The following is a 17382-nucleotide window of genomic DNA, read 5'->3' on the forward strand; positions in this document are numbered from 1 at the left end:
GAGAAGCGCTGGTTTAGAGGCCCTGCGCCGTCCTCCTGCTAGGTTGCACCCTCCCCGGGGGGCAGGCAGGGAGGACCAGGGGGCGTGGCCACCAGGAGCCCCGCCCCCTCCAGTCCATGCTCTGAGCGCCTGGACCCCGGAACCCCTGCTTCAGCGCCAGTGCTCGCCTCCCTCCTGGGGCCCATGTCCCAGCCCGACAGGAGGTCCTAAAGAGTCCTCATGACTGACCACACACACCCCTCAGACCCCAGGCACAGGAGGACTCCAGTCACAGCCCTATTATAGACTCGTGCTTGGCCAGTGGCCCGGAGCTCCCTGAGATTCCCTGCGCAGGAGCGACTCCTGAAGTTACTGCCGAGCTGCTCATCCTGTACGGTTCCCAGGAGTTCCCTCCCAGCAAGCCACACGTTGGGACTCAGGCTCAGGTTTGTGATGAACTAAGGCTATGGTGGTTTAGTCGCTAAGTCATGTCCGACTCTCGTGAATCCATGCACTGTACCTGCTAGGCTCCTTTGTCCATATGGGATTCTCCAGGCAAGAATACTGGAATGGGTTGCCATTTCCTTCTCTAGAAGATCTTCCCGAACCAGGGATTGAACCTTGAAGCTTCTGTATTGGCAGGGAGATTCTTTACCACCAGAGCCACCAGGGAAGCCCAACTAGGCTGGGCTGGTGTGAAACCTCCAAGTACAACTGTGGTATTACTGAACATCACCACCAGGGGGCAGACGAATCCACGTATCCAGGTGAGCAGCGTGGAAAGGCCATGGAATGAGGGGCCAGGAAGACCTCTCAGCGGACAAGAGGTATCACAAGCCCCCACCTCACCCACCTCATCTACACCCTAGACACAGAAGCGCACACTCCTGCTCCTACAGAATCACCTGATTTGTTTACTCTGTTCCTCGTCCAGATAGAGTCTTTAAAGCTTAACATGGCAAAGGCTTGTGGTTTGTAAAATCACCAGGGGAGCTCTGTAAATCCCAGTGCTGAAGCATCATCTCAGTTAAATCAGAATCTCGGGAGAGGGAAGGCAGGAGGCAACGCTTTTTAAAATCCCACAGGTAATTCCACCCTGCAGCCAAGAGAGGACCTCTGTTGGAAGCAAAAGATCTCATTTCTTCCCAAATGGCAGCTGCTTTCATTGCTAGAAAATGTTTGTCACTCAGTCTTGTCTGACTCTTTGCAACTCCATGGACTATAGGCCACCAGAATTCCCTGGAATTCTCCACGTAAGAATACTGGAGTGGGTTGCGTATTCCCTTCTCCAAGGGATCTTCACAATCCAGGGATCAAACCTGGGTCTCCTCCATTGCAGGCAGATTCTTTACCGTCTGAGTCACCAGGAAAAACAAAGATGGTTTGATTTCTTCCTATGTTGTTACTGACCCTCCCCAGTCAGACCCAAACCGGGGTTGGGGAGTCCTTTAACCTGGTTTGTGTGTGTGCTTAGTCACTCAGTCATGTCTGACTCTTTGCAACCCCATGGACTGCAGTCCTCCAGGCTCCTCTGTCAGTGGGATTTCCCAGGCAAGAATACTGGAGCACGTTGCCATTTTCAGCTCCAAGGGATCTTCCTGACCCAGGGATCAACGGGAGTCTCCTGCACTGGCAGGCAGGTTCTTTTCTGCTGAGCCACCTGGGAAGCCCCTCTGCCAGGTGTAGCTTGTCTCAATAGAATGCTCTACAGGACATTCTTTCCCTTAAAAGCACCCCTGGGACTGCTGTGTGTAATTCCTGTCAGCTGGGGGATGGGGTTCTCAAAGGGCAGGCTCAGCTGTGCTGCTCATGGCTCCAGGTCATAGTGCTGGGTCAGCATCTCTGCACACAGCCCCCTTGCTGCCATCTTGAATCACAGAACTGGGTTCAGCGTCTCTGCACTTGGCCCCGGGACTGCCATCTTGAATCACAGTGCCGGGCGCAGAGACTGCACATGGCCCTCAGAGCTGAGGTGTCAGTGCAGCCTTCCACACCAGGGAGTCTCATCTGAAGGGCCAGGTGTGAGGCTTCTGCACGAGGTGCCCTGTGAGCAAGTGAAACAAGACTCAGCACAAAGGGAGAGAAAAAAGGTGACACTTTATTTCATTAGTCAGATTCTACTTTTACTCCCAGGGAATTGTTGATGGGCTTTGTCAGTGATTGTTCCATCACAGCCCAGGCTCCCTGAATATTAAGGGCACCACCTTACCTTTAAGGTGGAGGGGCAGGGCTTCCAGGCCTCTCCAGGTGAGTCACCTTCCTAGCATCTGCACAGGTTCACTAGCCGGGAAGCTCTGTGAACCCCATCCTATTGATTTTTTATTGAGGCTTCATAGACGTATACTTTAGGCAAGACTGGTTAGTGCATTGGCCATTGGTAGTTCAACTGTTTCCAGTCCCACTTCTTCCTAGACATGGGAGGGTGTGGCTGAAAATGCTGACCCTTTAATCAGGTGTTTGGTTTTTCTGACAAACAGATGAATTCACTAAAACTCAGGTGTAGTTGAAAGGGGCCTGTTATAATTATCAAAAGATACTTTTTCACTCTTATCTTAGAGCACCTAAGGGTTTTAGGAGTTCTGTACCAGCAACATCATGAAGACCAAAGACATATTCTAAGTCACAACATCATAGTCTTCAAGGTTCATCCACGCTGCAGCACTTGTCAGAATTTCCTTCCTTTTTAAGGCTGAGTAATATTTCATTGTATGCTTATACCACACTTTGTTTATTCATTCCAGAAACATTTCTTTGAATGCATTTATTTTCTTCCTATATATTCATATGGGCTTCATGTATGGGAAAAATGTCTGAAGCTATTCATTTCTCTCTTGTACTGATACCTGCTTATTAGCTCATTTAAAATTTATTTATTCGAGGGATAAACAAAGTAAACCTTGACTTCTAGCTTATGTACTTTTCTTTGTGCTCAGTTCACTGCTGAGTAACTGTCCTTCATGCCAGGAGAAGAATGAGCTGTGGTCTTTCCTTTTTCCTTCTCTTATCAAAACAGGATTCCTCAGGGCCAGCCTAGCAGTAGAACAGACACTAGGGAGTCTGGGGCTGTCATCTAAGTAGCCTGGCAGCTTTGTGCCGGTCATCAGTTCTCACCTCCACTGACCAGCACTGGCCACTAGCTCAGTGTATCTCGCGGTGGGGTGGGGTCTATCCCAGGAAGGCCCCCCAGGGTCCTGCTCCATTCTAGTTGGAGACCTTCCCACAGCGCCCTTGCTTGGTCCTGATGAGGGCAGCGTGCCCGGAGGGCGGGCTGCTATCTCCTTCTGCCAGCTTTCTCCAGGTCTTCACCACAGCTGAGGGGCGTTTCGGCTGCAGCCCGCCCCTCCCTCTCCACCTTCTGGGTGGGGGCCCGGGCTCAGAGCGCGCCCTCTGGTAGAGTTTGCAGCCCAGTGCGGGACCGTGGGCACCTGGGGTCCTGCGCCCCGCGCTGTGCGGTCCCCCCACTGCCTCCATCAGCGGCACCTGCGGCCTCGCCTCACACCTGCGTGTGGCCCCGGCTGCTCCCACCCCACAGGCCGGCAAGATGCGGCAGGTGTCCCTGGAGGGGAAGCCCAACCCGCTGCAGGACGCGAACGTCTGCTCGCGGCTGTTCTCCTGGTGAGCACCCGCCTGGGCTGAGACACCCCGCCGCCTCAGGGCCAGTGCCTGACGCTGCTGACCCCTCTCAGGGGCTGAGGGTCGAGGGTCAGGGCGAGGGAGCGCTTTCCAATGGCTGCTTGTAGCGGGTGGGGTCTCCCCACGCCGGCCGCGGGGGTCCCTGTCTGCGCCCTCTGGGTGGGGCTGTGGGAAGGTGTAGCAGGAACGGGAAGAGGGACTTGGTGGCGGGGCGCAGGGTCTCCCTGCCTTGCAGCTCGCTGCCCTGTCAGCCTCCTTAGTCTCGGGGGCAGGAGGGGTAGCGGGAGCAGGAGGCAGGGAGGCTGAGAACCCAGGCTGCCCAGGGGCGTCACCGCCAGCCGGAGAAGGACCGGACCCCGCATGCCATCCTTAGCCGGCTTCCCCAGGACAGCTCTGGATTCATAGTTCTGAACTAATTCTCACTTTCCCCGCTAAACGAACAGCCCTGAACAGCTTCTTTTGTCTTATTAGTGGCCTGCTCCTGTTGCCATAATGTCCCCACCTTTCCCCACATTCCTGAGGTGAAGGCTGAGTTCCAACTGCACCGGGCTCCCTTGTCCCTGTGTCTGTGACCATGTCTCCCTCCCTCTTTCTCTCCGTGCACATCTCTCACTGTACATTCTGATATCTAGTTGTGACACATTTCATGTGTGTAAGAATACTATTGTTTTTTATTTAATGAATGGGGATGTGATTCTTGAACCATTTTGCTTTTATCTGGGATACACTGACAGGACTGGAGGATGTATTTGACCAGCCGCTTTTCTTACTGTGAATGTCTCTGCTTCCACCTTTGAGAGTCACCCTGGGGATGGGGTCCCTGAAGCCTGTGGGGTCTTTTCTGCATCTCTAGGCTTTCCAGAAGCAGTGCAGGGTCTTGATGCAGGTGGTCCTGCCCAGGAGTTCTCTGGTCCTGAAACCACTCAAGGGTCCCTGAGCTGGGAGGAAACTCACAGATGAAAAGGGGCTCAGAGAGATGAAGCTCTTAATTCAAGTTTTCCATGTGGTAACTGGGACCACTAACTAGGTGGGGCAGAACCTTTGGGTTTAATCACACTTGAGTGATTATTATATATTTCATTCCTGGATGCTAAACCATTCATCTTTGCCACAAATTCTGACATTTCTTTTGTTTTTATGTGGGAGGGCCTTGGGGATCGCTAGGAGACAGAAACTTGTGTGCATGTTTTGATGGTGGTTTATTCACTGTGTGTGGCTACATCTCTTGGCCATTTGATAGCCCTTAAGGAAAGAGGGTCAAGAAGGAAAAATATGGGTGTGGGCTTCCCTGTTGCCTCAGTGGTAAATAATTCACTTGCCATAGCAGGAGACCAGGAGACGTATATTTGATCCCTGGGTGCGGAAGATCCCCTGGAGGAGGAGATGGCAATCCACTACAGTATTCTTGCCTGGGAAATCCCCTGGACAGAGGAGCCTGGTAGGCTACAGTCCATGGGGTTGCAAAAGAGTTGGACATGACTATGTGACTAGATAGCAACAACTGTAAATGATACCAAAGTAGAGACACCTCTCCTTAACTTCAGGCAGGGCAAGGAACTCTCCAGGAATGTTCTATTTGTGGATTTTCAAAATGTATGGAAATGAGAAGATGAGGACTTCTCATTGATTTGGGTAGACCCCATTTCCAGTTTTCCTGCTGAATTGGAAGGAGCTGTTACCTCTTATTTTACATGTGAAGTCACTTAAGCAGAGAGTTTGAGTAATTTTTTTTTAAACTTTATTTGATATTGGAGTATAGCCAATTTACAATGTTGTGATAGTTTCATGTGGACAGGAAAGGGACTCTGTCATACCTACACATGTATCTATTCTCCCCCAAATTCTAAGAGTTTGAGTAACTTGCTTGCATCACACAGCTTAATAGTGAAAGTTGGATCCCAAATCAGGAGCCTGGCTCCCGAGTCTGTGTAGCCCAGTATGTAACTGCTATTCTGAGCTGCTTCTCTTTGGATACTTGTTCTTAAATGCATGGAGAAGGCAAATGCAAACACACCTTTGATCTTATAGGCAGGAGATTCTCAAGGGAAGTTCTTAAAGTTCTTGCTGTTGGAGATGATGCTCGTGAAGCATCTCTATAATCAAGCTTTAGGGCGGCTGTTCTCAGAGTATGGCTCTCAGACCTGTGGCATCCTTGTCACCTGGGAGCTTGTTAGAACTGCAGATCCCCCCTCCAGTCCTTTTAGACCAATTCTGTAAATTTAGAAATGGTGGGGGTGGGGTTAAACAAGCTCCAGGTGATTCTGATGGAAGGTGGAGGCTGGCTTCTGGTTTACGCCGCTCCAACCACTGGCATTGTTCCTTCAGTGCTAACTTTTAAAAAGGAGTCCAGACTTTGTGAAGCTGGTTGGTGACCACAATTGCCATCTTGTTTGTAAAGTCTGAGGTACCCTTGTGATTTCCTTGTGTCCCCCACTGGAAATTGAAATGAGCCCAGGCGGGAAGTGCTGCCCAGAGACAAGGCCCACCTTGTAGAGAAAAACTGAATTTTCATTTTCTCACTGAGTGTTTGCTTTTCTTCTCACATTTCATCTGCTTTCTCAACTTATAAATGATGGCAATAACTAGCTTACTGACTTTATACAACTGACCGCACTGGGGTTTTAGTGTTTTCACAGCACAAGTACGACTGAGAGTCTAAGAGAAAGCATACATTTTGACTATTGTAAATTGTGAATTTTAGAAAAGGATATATATTTTTCTATTTCTATAAAAAAACTATAGATGAAGAAGGGCCTCCCAGATAGGTGGCACAGAAGTAGAGAATCCACCTGCCAGTTCAGGAGACACAAGAGATGCAGGTTTGATTCTTGGGTTAGAAAGATTCCCCGGTGTAAGAAATGGCAACCCACACCATTATTGTTGCCTAGAGAATCCCATGGAGCCTGGTAGGCTACAGTTGATAGGGTTTCAAAGAGTTGGACATGACTGAGCACGTACAAGAAGAAAGTAATAAGGATTTATTTTTATTAGCCAGGTCTACTTGCTGATATTTTGGTCATTTCTTAGTCTTTACCCTAGAAATCTTTGCATATCTGCACATGTACAGTTTTTTTTTTTTTAATTAAAATTATAGCTCATGGTTTTTTAGAATTAATTTTTATTGGCAGATAGTTGCTTAGCCCTGTTGTGTTAGTTATGCACCACAATAAGACACCAACTCACACATGGGGAAAAAAGGAAGAAACAATAGTGTTGACAAGGATGTGGATAGAACCCTGCACACTGGACAGGGTTGTAAAATGGTGTATCACAAAGGACAAATATTTTATGATTTGATTTACATGAAGTCCTCAGAGCAGTCAAATTCAAAGAGAAACAAAGTGTCCTTGTGCTTGTCAAGGGCTGGGGGCAAGGGAAGTGGGGAGTTAGTATTTTACTAGCACACTAGTACAGGATGAAAAGAGTTCTGGAAATTGGTTGCACAGTAATGTGAAGATAGTTAACAATAATGAACCGTGTGCTTGAAAAATCGTCAAGATGGTAAATTTTATGTTGTGTGCATTTTCCACAGTTTTAAAAAATTTAATGTGAAACAAAAATGGCACCTGACGTGCCTCATTTGGAAGCTTTGTTCCTGTGTTAGAGTCTAGACTTTGCCACTTCCTGGTTATACGACCTTGAACTAGCCATATAACCTCTTAGTATTGGCCTCTGGAAAGTGGGGAGAACACCTGGAGAGAACACCTCCCTGGGATGCTGGGAGGATCGGTGATGCTCTGAACAGGACGAGTCCTTCCAAACAAAGAGCAGTCATCACCACCGCAAAGTGCTCGAGCAATCCTATGTGGTCCCCAGTAGAAAGCCTCTGATAATTTTAATAGATGAGGATACAACAATAACAGTGCCCAACAGGAAGAAGAAAGACTCCTCTCCTTTCCTGGCAAGAACCCAGCCAATGAAAAGCCATGGACTCTGTAACAGGTCTCCCAACTTCCTCTTCTCTTCTATAAAAGTGCTCTCCAGCCCTGGCACTTTGGGGACTTACGCTTGGCTTGCTACAATTGAAAACCTCAAACTGCCATTCTCTGCTGATCCTGAATAAGTCCATCTTTGCTGAATAAATATCTGACAGTCTATTTGTTTCAGGTCAACAGAGGGTAGGGAATCAACACACTGGGGAACCCATGCAAGACTCCGAATGGCAAATTATCCACTTGACACCTCTGAAAGGACTCTAGTCTCAGGCTGATCAGATGCAGAACTATAAAGACCAAAAAAATCAAGAGTAAACTACAGATTAACTTAAATTTGTTAGGCAATTTGTTTTGCCTTAAGGACATACCAGTGAATTTGACTATACCTTTGGGATGTTCTATTTCTTGCTTGAAGCTGTGGTTATTGTATAAAATTACCAAAACTCATCAAACCAAACACTTACTGGGAACAGGTCAAGGTCAGAGAAAGAGCCCTGGAGAGCTCACCCAGCCTCCATCTACAACATGTGGATTTCTGACTGTTAATGAAGAATAACAAGTGATATTCTGAAAATGGTGCAAAGAATCCGAGTTTGAAATTAAATACTTCTATCCATTCACCATCGATAGTTACTGAGTGCCTAGCAGGACCAACCTCCCTAAACCATCTCAGCACTCAGCCAGTTCACATCACCCCTCATGTCATCAGCTTCTCTGAAGAGTGTCTCCAGAGAGTCTATCTCGACACCAGTTTCCACATCCACACTCCCTTTGCAAGGGGAAAGTTCACTGAGACCTGGCCAATGTCAGGGGAGCAAGGATTTAACAGCTTCCTGATGGGATCCTGCCCCACCCTCATCTCTGAGGACAGGTCCTGCACTCACCCCCAATCTGCTGGCCTCTGGGACGAGAGTGGAGAGAAATGCAGAGCTCACCCCAGAGGCTTCAGTGAGGACAGAGTCTCAAGGGGCTGGACAATCCAATCCCCAGCTGGACACGCTTCATTAACTGTGTTTCTCATTTCCAATAGTGAGGAATAAGAAAAATTTAGTAAACCATAATGGGAGAATGGACTATTTTAGGAAAAAATGAGGCCTATCCTATATCAAAAACTAAAAAAAAAAAAAAGCTAGTTGCCTTTACTCTTAGAAATAAAATGAGAAAAAAGCTAAAATAAAACATAGAGATTTAGATGAAGTTAGGATTTTTAAAAGACATACTACAAAAGCAGCAGGAGAAATGAAAAAGAAAAGCTTGATTTTATTTAATAATATATAATTTAAAACCTCTAAAGAACAAATGAAAATCTGAAAAAGTATTATATGCATGATTGCAAGTTATTTCAAAAATGTAAATGCTCTATAGAAGAAAATATATTAACAGACATTTGAAGAAAGACAAATAAATGATAAAGAGACATAAAAAATGTTCCATCTCTATGACTCAAATGGCAACCCACTCTTGTATTCTTCCCTGGAAAATCCCATGGACAGAGGAGTCTGACAGGCTATAGTCCGTGGGGTTGCAAAGAGTCAAACAGGACTGAGTGACTGAGCACGCGTAAGTCAAATCAATTCAAATTAAAACGTTCTGAATTATTTTTAACTTTAGGCCCAGAAAAACTGTATCAGGTACTCAAAGGTGACAATGAAATAAGCTCACAAACAGCTGTTAAGAGGGCAAATTGGTCTGAACCTAATGGAAAACAATTCACCCCTTCACTAATTATTCTACTTCTGGGAATTTGGAAAAAGGAAAGATGCACCAAAATATATGGTCATAGATATGCATCACATCCTAATTAGCAATAAACTGTATTAAATAAAAGTGAAAGACTGCATACATTTCAATTAAATATCACATTTTGACAGACACAGACTCTCAGACTTTAGAGAATGAACTTATGGTTGTCAGGGAGAGTGATGGGGGAAAGGAATAGTTAGGCAGTTTGGTAGGGACATGAAAACACTGCTGCATTTAGGATGGATAACCAACAAGGACCTACTTTATTGCACAGGGAACTGCTGAATTTTATGTGGCAGCCTGTATTGGAGCAGGGTTTGAGGGAGAATAGATACAAGTGTATGTATGACTCAGTCTCTTTGCTCTTCTCCTGAAACTATCACATTGTCTGTTGGTTATACTCCTATACAAAATAAAAAGTTTAATTAAAAAATACTATCAAGGGTGAAACAGATCACCAGCCCAGGTTGGATGCATGAGACAAGTGCTCAGGGCTGATGCACTGGGAAGACCCAGAGGGATGGGATGGGGAGGGAGGCAGGAGGTAGGATCGGGATGGGGAACACATGTAAATCCATGGCTGATTCGTGTCAATGTATGGTAAAAACCACTACAATATTGTAAAGTAATTAGCCTCCAACTAATAAAAATTTAAAAAAAGAAAAAATAAATACCACATTTTGAACATTATTTAATGCTATAAATAAATGTTAACTATCAAAAGTTAGGAAGGAATCAGGATCCAAAGATATTTTGATGTTGAACATCTTTTCTTCTTCAAGCAGAATTTTAAAGAAGGTCTTTTGTGGGCTTCCCTTGTAGCTCTGTCTGTAATGCAGGAGAACCTGGTTCAATCCCTGGGTCAAAAAGATTCCCCTGGAGAAGGGAATGGCTACCCACTCCTGTATTCTTGCCTAGAGAAATCGGTGGACAGACCAGGGGGTTGCAAAGAGTCAGACACAACTGAGTGACTAATGCTTTCACTTTGGGGGCAGGGTGTCATCATCTGGATAAGTCCTGGCGCTGATTCCCTGAGCATTTTCTGTAGGGGACAAGTGTGGAATAAATCACCCAACATGTTTCAAACCTGTTTAGTGGTAAATCTCCTAGATATACACTGTTGTTTTGAAAGGAAACTGAGACCTAGAGATGTTAGAGGTCATGGAGAAGCTGAACTGGAATGAAGTGGAGCAGAGGACAGTTGAGGCCCTGGGTGCTCAGCACCACTGCTGGGACTAGAGTCCAGATTTCTGACTCCTGGACCAGGGTTCTTTAAAGGTGCCAAGGTACCTGGATTAGCAAAATCTGAAGTTCAGTCTATCTTATTGCTTCTTTAATGAGTCATGGATATTCATACATTCAACAAATAGTTCTTGACCATTTGTACCCATGTTGTACTCGGAATAACAGGATAGAAGAACTGTGATCTCTGTCATTGCTGTTATTCTTGCTGTTATTCAGCCATATCCAACTCTGCGACCCCATCGACCAACACACCGGGCTTCCTTGTCCTTTACTGTCTCCTAGAGTTTGCCCAAGTTCATGTCCATTGAGTCGGTGATGTTATCTAACCATCTCATCTTCTGCTGTCCTCTTCTCCTTTTGCCTTCAATCTTTCCCAGCAACCGGGTCTTTTCCAATCAGTCAGCTCTTTGCATCAGCTTGGCCAAAGTATTGGAACTTCAGCATCAGGCCTTTCTATGAATATTCAGAGTTGATTTCCTTTAGGACTGACTGGTTTGATCTTTGTCCATGGGTTTTTATGGTCTGGCCTTGGAAATTTACCGAGGCCCATCAGTAAAATGGTGTTTACCAATGAACTGTCTCTGCATAGTAACTATTATCATTTAAATAATGCATAATCGATCTGAATAGGTTTTTTGGTGGGATCCTCTGTACAGTTACTGTTTTCTTCACTTTATAATAAATAACTGCAGAGAGATAAGTTGAGATTATGTAAATATCATCTTCTGCTTCAAACTTTCACACACTATTTTTAATTTCCACTGATGATTTTCTGACTTGATTATTCCTTGTTTTTTTTTCTGAGTTGTTAAACATTTTTATTGTGCAGACTTATAACTTTACAGGACATGCAGGATAAAAAAGTATAAAATATCAATAAGCACATAAAATTTCAGCAGTCTTTTTGACCAGCACTTGATTTGCACAAGGGACTAAGCATCTATATAGAACAGACATGTCTTGGGATACATAGTTTACAGATTGAATCACAAAACAATTTCCCAAGACTTTTCCTCATATAAAGATAAAAAATATCTTGCACTTAAAAATTATTCAGTATAGCACATTTTCAGTTATGTACACAGCTTAAAATAACTGATGACTTCTTTTATGTTTGTTTGCATTTATTTGCAAGAGCTTTCCTTTCTCTCCTGTTTATGTAGCACTACAGATTCATTGATTCTTTCATTATTTACTGGGTTAAGGCTCATTGCCATTTATTTGTTCTGATGCTCAAAGTAGCCCAGATTTGTCTAGTAAGAGCCATTCAAGCATCTCTGTTCTTCCTGCACATTCTCATGATTTCTTGAACACTTCCTTATTTTATGGCACAAGATGTCCCAGACCTATCTTGGACTCTCTCTGCCTGTTGGTCTTGGCCTGTAGACAGTGAGGCTTTTGCCAGGATTGCCTGGGGCTCTGCTCACCAGGGCTCATACTAGTTATGAGCAGCCCCCAGAGAAATTCTCCTTTTGCAGTCAGTGTTGTGGCTGGATCAGCCCTTGTGATTCTTAGGATTGTGAGACACATCTCAGAAACAACCATCAGGGAACTTTGAAATGCCAAGGTGTATCACTCACATGCCCTGGAGGGTACAAGGCACCCCCGGGGTGACACAGCGAGGTCCTGGGTAGAGAGAGAGAGCTCATTAGCAAGAATGGACTTGGGGTTCCCCCTTTTTGAGGTTGAGAGTTGGGTGTCTAGGATTTTAAAGTTTCCCTCTTTATTGGTGAATTTAAAAAATAAGAGCAGGAATTAAAGTATGGGAAGGGAGAAGCAAGCAGTCAGTGAGATGGTCTGTTATCAGGTCAACCAGAGCTTTCTGAAAGCAGGAACTTCAAGGGTGGGGTGGCCTGGCTCTTTATCTCGTTGTGTAGCTGTCACGTGTTCACCGGAGATGAATGTCTGACATGGATGTCTTCAAAGCTTCATGTCAGGTGTTTATATCTATCAGGTGCTGACACACACAGCCCCAACCTTGGAATCAGGCAGTTCTTCAGTTGGTTCCTTCTAGGGGAGAAGGATATTAAAAAGCCAAGAACTGGGTGAAGGGCGCCAAAGGACACAAAGTTCCATTATAAAATAAGTTATACAGTAGATTAACTATAGCCACCAGACTGCACATTACATCCTCATGAAAGTGAAAGTCCCCCTGTTGTGTCTGACTCTTTACAACCCCATGGACTATACAGTTCACGGAATTCCAGCCTGGAATGCGAGAGACCCGAGTTTGATCCCTGGGTTGGGAAGATCCCCTGGAGAAGGGAAAGGCTGCCCACTCCAGTATTCTGGCCTGGAGAATTCCATGGACTGTATAGTCCATGCGGTCGCAAAGAGTTGGACACAACTGAGCAACTTTGACTTTCATGAAGGTATAATGTCCAGTCTGGTGACTATAATTAATCCTACTGTATTGAATACTTGAAAGGTGATAAGAGAGTAGACTTTAAAAGTCCTTCCCACAAGAAAAAAATTGTAATTGTGTATGTTAAACAAAACCCCAAGATTGGGGGGCTAGAATGCTCTTTGCTACCAGTGTGTCATTGCTTCCAGGGCCTCTCAGCCTACAGAGTTAGGGAGTGTGTATGTGTCTGTGTGTGAGTGTGTAAACACATGTCTAATTATTCCATCATATCACTATATATTTAAAATAAAGTTTTTTTTTTAACAAAGCCCATCAATGTAGGATTCTAATTAGAGCTGTATAATTTAGATATATGTCACTGTCCTTTTAATTTTTAACAGGTGGCTAAACCCCTTGTTTAAAATTGGTTATGAACGGAAATTAAAACAAGATGACTTGTACTCAGTGCTTCCAGAAGATCGCTCCCAGCATCTTGGAGAAGAGCTGCAAGGGTGAGCACAGGAAGCAGGGAGAAGGGAGGAAGAGTGAGAATTTCCACATGGGGCTAAAGGGGTTTATGTGTGGGGGGAGGCTTTGCTTCCTTTGGGTTCTCTGGAGCCTCCTCCCCTGACATTGCACACTCACCCCCTCCGGCTGACCCCGGGCTTAGCCCACGTTGGAGGCTGGGGGAGCCTGTGTTCCCTGTGCATCTGTGCAAGTGGAGGGAGCTCACAGCCATGGCCCTGGAGACCAAGCTCTGTCCCCGGAGGTGGGGCCCCTGGAGGAAGGTGTCTGCCCTCCTGAGCTGCTCATGACCTGTGAGTCCAGCAAAGCTTGGCAGAAACTTGTTTTCTGCGACTAAGACTTCTCCCTCAAGGCCTGGTCTGGTACTTTTTCAGGTGCTTCGGTCTACACTGCTCATCCTTCAGGAGCCCTGTGACCAGTTAGCCAGCGTCTATGGGGCAGCCGCAGAGCACCTGCAGTAAAGGCTCATCCCCACTCCGCCCCTCCCCCGTCTCACCTGTAGCCGGGCTGCTCCTCACTGTGCTTTGTTTCTCATCTCAGGTACTGGGATCGAGAAGTTTTGAGAGCCAAGAAAGATGCAGGGGAGCCTTCTTTAATGAAAGCAATCGTCAAGTGTTACTGGAAATTCTATTTCGTTTTGGGACTACTTACATTTCTTGAGGTTAAAGCTTTTACATACTGTGCATTGCTTCTTAGTGTATGCAGATCAGTACTGAGATGGATGAGATGGTGGGGAGAGAGGACAGTGGTTTAAGGTCTGAAGATAAAACTTGTCTGTGAATCAGGATGGAGTTCAGTGGTTACATTTACTTTTAGAATGGACAGGTGCTTAAAGACAAACGCTTCAGGGGATTACTATTGGGTTGGCCAGAAAATTCTTTCAGGTTTCCCATAACAGCTTATGGCAAAACTTAAATGAACTTTTTGCCAAGCTAATAGTTTTCTTTAACCAATTAAAACATAGTATTGTGGGAGGATGGCACTGACAAGAAAAGACATTTTATACCATAATAGAAGGAAATGGCAACCCACTCCAGTACTCTTGCCTGGAAAATCCCATGGACAGAGAAGCCTGGTAGGCTACAGTCCATGGGGTCGCAAAGAGTCGGACATGACTGAGTGACTTTACTTACTTAGGACATTGTTAGTGCTCAGTACATGATATAAATGCTAAAAGTGATCCTTGAGAAAAAGAAGATCCTAAAACCTCAAGGAATATGTGCCTCCTGCTTTGGAGGAAGTAATCTTGGACCTGAGCCCAAAACCTAAGACTTTTTATAGTCACTCAGCAAGCAATTGTTAACTTGCCCAGGACACATCTGATAAATGCTTTCCTAAGAAGGGAGCATCACTTCTCCCGTTCCAGTGGAACAGGACCTGGGGCCCTGCATCTGGGCAGGAGCTGCATAGCTCCTTCTTGGGCTGCACCCTCCCCGTGGGCCAAGTCATCCAGGTCAGAGCCCCCCATGGGGAGGAGCTCCAGCTTCACCATGAATTGTGGAGAATCCATGCACCATCTGTGCTGGTTTCAGTCCTGACTGTGGGGGGTGGTTTGCTGGTTGAAGGGAGAGTTTTGGTAGCTGGCATTGGCAGAGGGTGTAGGAGGGGATGTGCAGGGCAAACCAGAGACAGAAAGCTGTGAGGTCAGTGACCTCTGTGACCCTGAAGATCCTGGGTCAGGATCCCCCAGTGAGACAGTCCACCTGGGGACACAGTGCCGGCAGCCCCCTGTTCTGGCTGAGCCTGCTGGAGGTCTGCTGCAGACCCCCTGGGTGGCTCGTGCTCTACATGGTCCCTTAGCGCTGCCTTAGGGACACGGGCGGGCTGTGAGTGTGTGAGAGCAGGAGGGATGGAAGATGCAGTTGCTGTGAAAGGGTTGTTTTAGGTGGAGAAGGTGTGAGCTGTCGTCAGTCCATTGTGTTGGGAGTGAGGTGGGTGGGCCAGGTGGTTTACAAGTGGACAGCATGGTTCTTGTATAAAGGCTGTGTTGTACTGAAGGGCATTGTGGGCAGTGGGCAGCTGGGAGGTGAAGTCCGCCCCACACAACTGGAGAGACAGAGAATCTGTCAGCTCCCAGGTAATTGGGTCAGGAAGTCAGATTTGGGATCCTAAATGAGGGTAGATTTCAGGCGTCCATGTCACCTGGATGCCAGATTTGACTAGGATGTTGATGCTAGAAGCAACATCATGCTGTGTTCAGATAGACCAGGAGCCCTTTAACCTTCCCCTCATTACCACCGGTGATAATTTTAGATAGCAGAAGATCTAAACTCAGCTTGCTGCTGCTGCTGCTGCTGCTAAGTCGCTTCAGTCGTGTCCGACTCTGTGCGACCCCATAGATGTCAACCCACCAGGCTCCGCCTCTCTAAAACATGAACACATTTACTTTATGACCTCCTGCCCTCTTTTAATTCCTCTGGTGCACAGAATGACTCATGCGTTACCCATGATTCCCAGACAGTGCTGTGACCAACCACAGCACGGGCACTCCTGGAAGCACCAGTGGGAAGAGGCAGGGTGATGCCAGTCCAGGGTGAAGCTTTAAGGGGTAGGATTTCAAAGTGTGAAACCTTTGTCCTGTGAGAATTGAGGAGTGCCCATAATGCTTGGGGAAACAAGTATCAGGCTATTGTTCAACCTGGAGCATGTGCAGGTCTCCCCTAAATAGACCAGCCAGTGAGTTCCCTGCATGCCTGGCCCCTGTGTGTACCTTCATGGGTATCTTGGGCGAGGAGGAGAATAGGTCTCCTCCTGCCTGGGGCCCTCAGGGTAGAGAGGAGGATCCTAAAGACTCTTCTTAGGCCAGAGACACAGAGATCATCTCCCTAGGTCATCAGGGCTTCTCTCTGAGAGGTGAGGTCTCCACCTGCTGGTGTGTAAATGGGGTGACCTTAAAGAGCCTCAGTGGGTTCCCTCACTCCCTACCCTGAGTGGGGAGGAGTGACCAGAGTTTATGTCCTCTTCCTGGGAACCTTAGAAATGGCCGGTCTTGTCTAATCACTGACCTTTGTCCAAGGCCACTTTTGCTGGTTGTCTCTGTTTTAGGTAGAGGCTATAAGAAGGCACATATTTGTGTAAGCTTTCGATTTGGAGCTCAGCTGATGGGCAGGAAGTAAGCAGAATCCTCTGCGTCCCAAAGTGGGCTTTGTGCCTGGACTCAGGGCTGGTTCCCCAGGAGCTGAGTGGTCTTTGCATTTATTTCCCAACACTTTCTTCCATGTGTCCCTCACTTCTGCTCAACCCGGGAGGCTGGGAAGTGGCTGCTGGTGGCAAAGATACTGTGGGCTCAGAGCAACCACTGAGGACCACACAGCAGGGAGAGGAGGAGGGGGCATTGAGCCAAACAGACAGGGGCCTGCAGAGCAGACCTGCTGTGTGCGCCCTGCTGGTTCTTGAGAGCTTAGCATTAGCCATTAGGTGTTAGTAATATCCACAGTGATGACCTTGAGACATATTTGAGGGTGATGCTTTTCAATTCATTTAAAAAAAACTGTATTTTTATTGTCTCATTGAAAACTTTTTTTTTTAATTGAAGGATGATTGACTTACAATATTATATTAGTTTCAAGTGTACAGTGTAGTAATTCAATATTTTTGTACATTATAAAATGATCACCCTGATCAGTCTAGTTACCCTCTGTCACCATACAAAGTTATTCCAGTGTTATTGACTATATTTCCTATGTTCTAAATTACATTCCCATAACTGGAAGTTTGTGCCTCTTCATCTTCCTCACCTATTTCATTCATCCTCCAATCCCCCTCAATCCATTTTCTTTAATAAGTCAAGGAAATAGGTGACTCCTTTTTAAAAAGATTGCTTTCATAATGGTGAAAAATTCAAAATTCTTCTTAGAGTGAAACTTTTAATTACTGTCCAGAAAAGTTGACTTTTAGATGTGACTTTTCTCGAGTTCTTGTTCTGCCATGATGGCCTATAAACAGCAGTGAGTTTTCTAAGCCCTTTGTGAAACCAAG

At 46.1% G+C, this 17382-nt stretch overlaps 1 protein-coding gene across 1 annotated transcript in view; it reads left to right on the forward strand.

Annotated features, from left to right (window-relative positions):
• The first annotated feature begins 3520 nt into the window (after positions 1-3520).
• Positions 3521-17382, forward strand: part of LOC133049361 (ATP-binding cassette sub-family C member 4-like) — a 167826-nt gene continuing 153964 nt past the window's right edge. The window contains 3 exon segments of the mRNA XM_061133338.1: positions 3521-3594; positions 13281-13391; positions 13945-14065. Of these exon segments, the coding sequence (XP_060989321.1) occupies positions 3521-3594; positions 13281-13391; positions 13945-14065 (306 nt within the window).

Source organism: Dama dama, chromosome 30 (assembly GCF_033118175.1).
Source record: "Dama dama isolate Ldn47 chromosome 30, ASM3311817v1, whole genome shotgun sequence".
Lineage (NCBI taxonomy): Eukaryota > Metazoa > Chordata > Mammalia > Artiodactyla > Cervidae > Dama > Dama dama.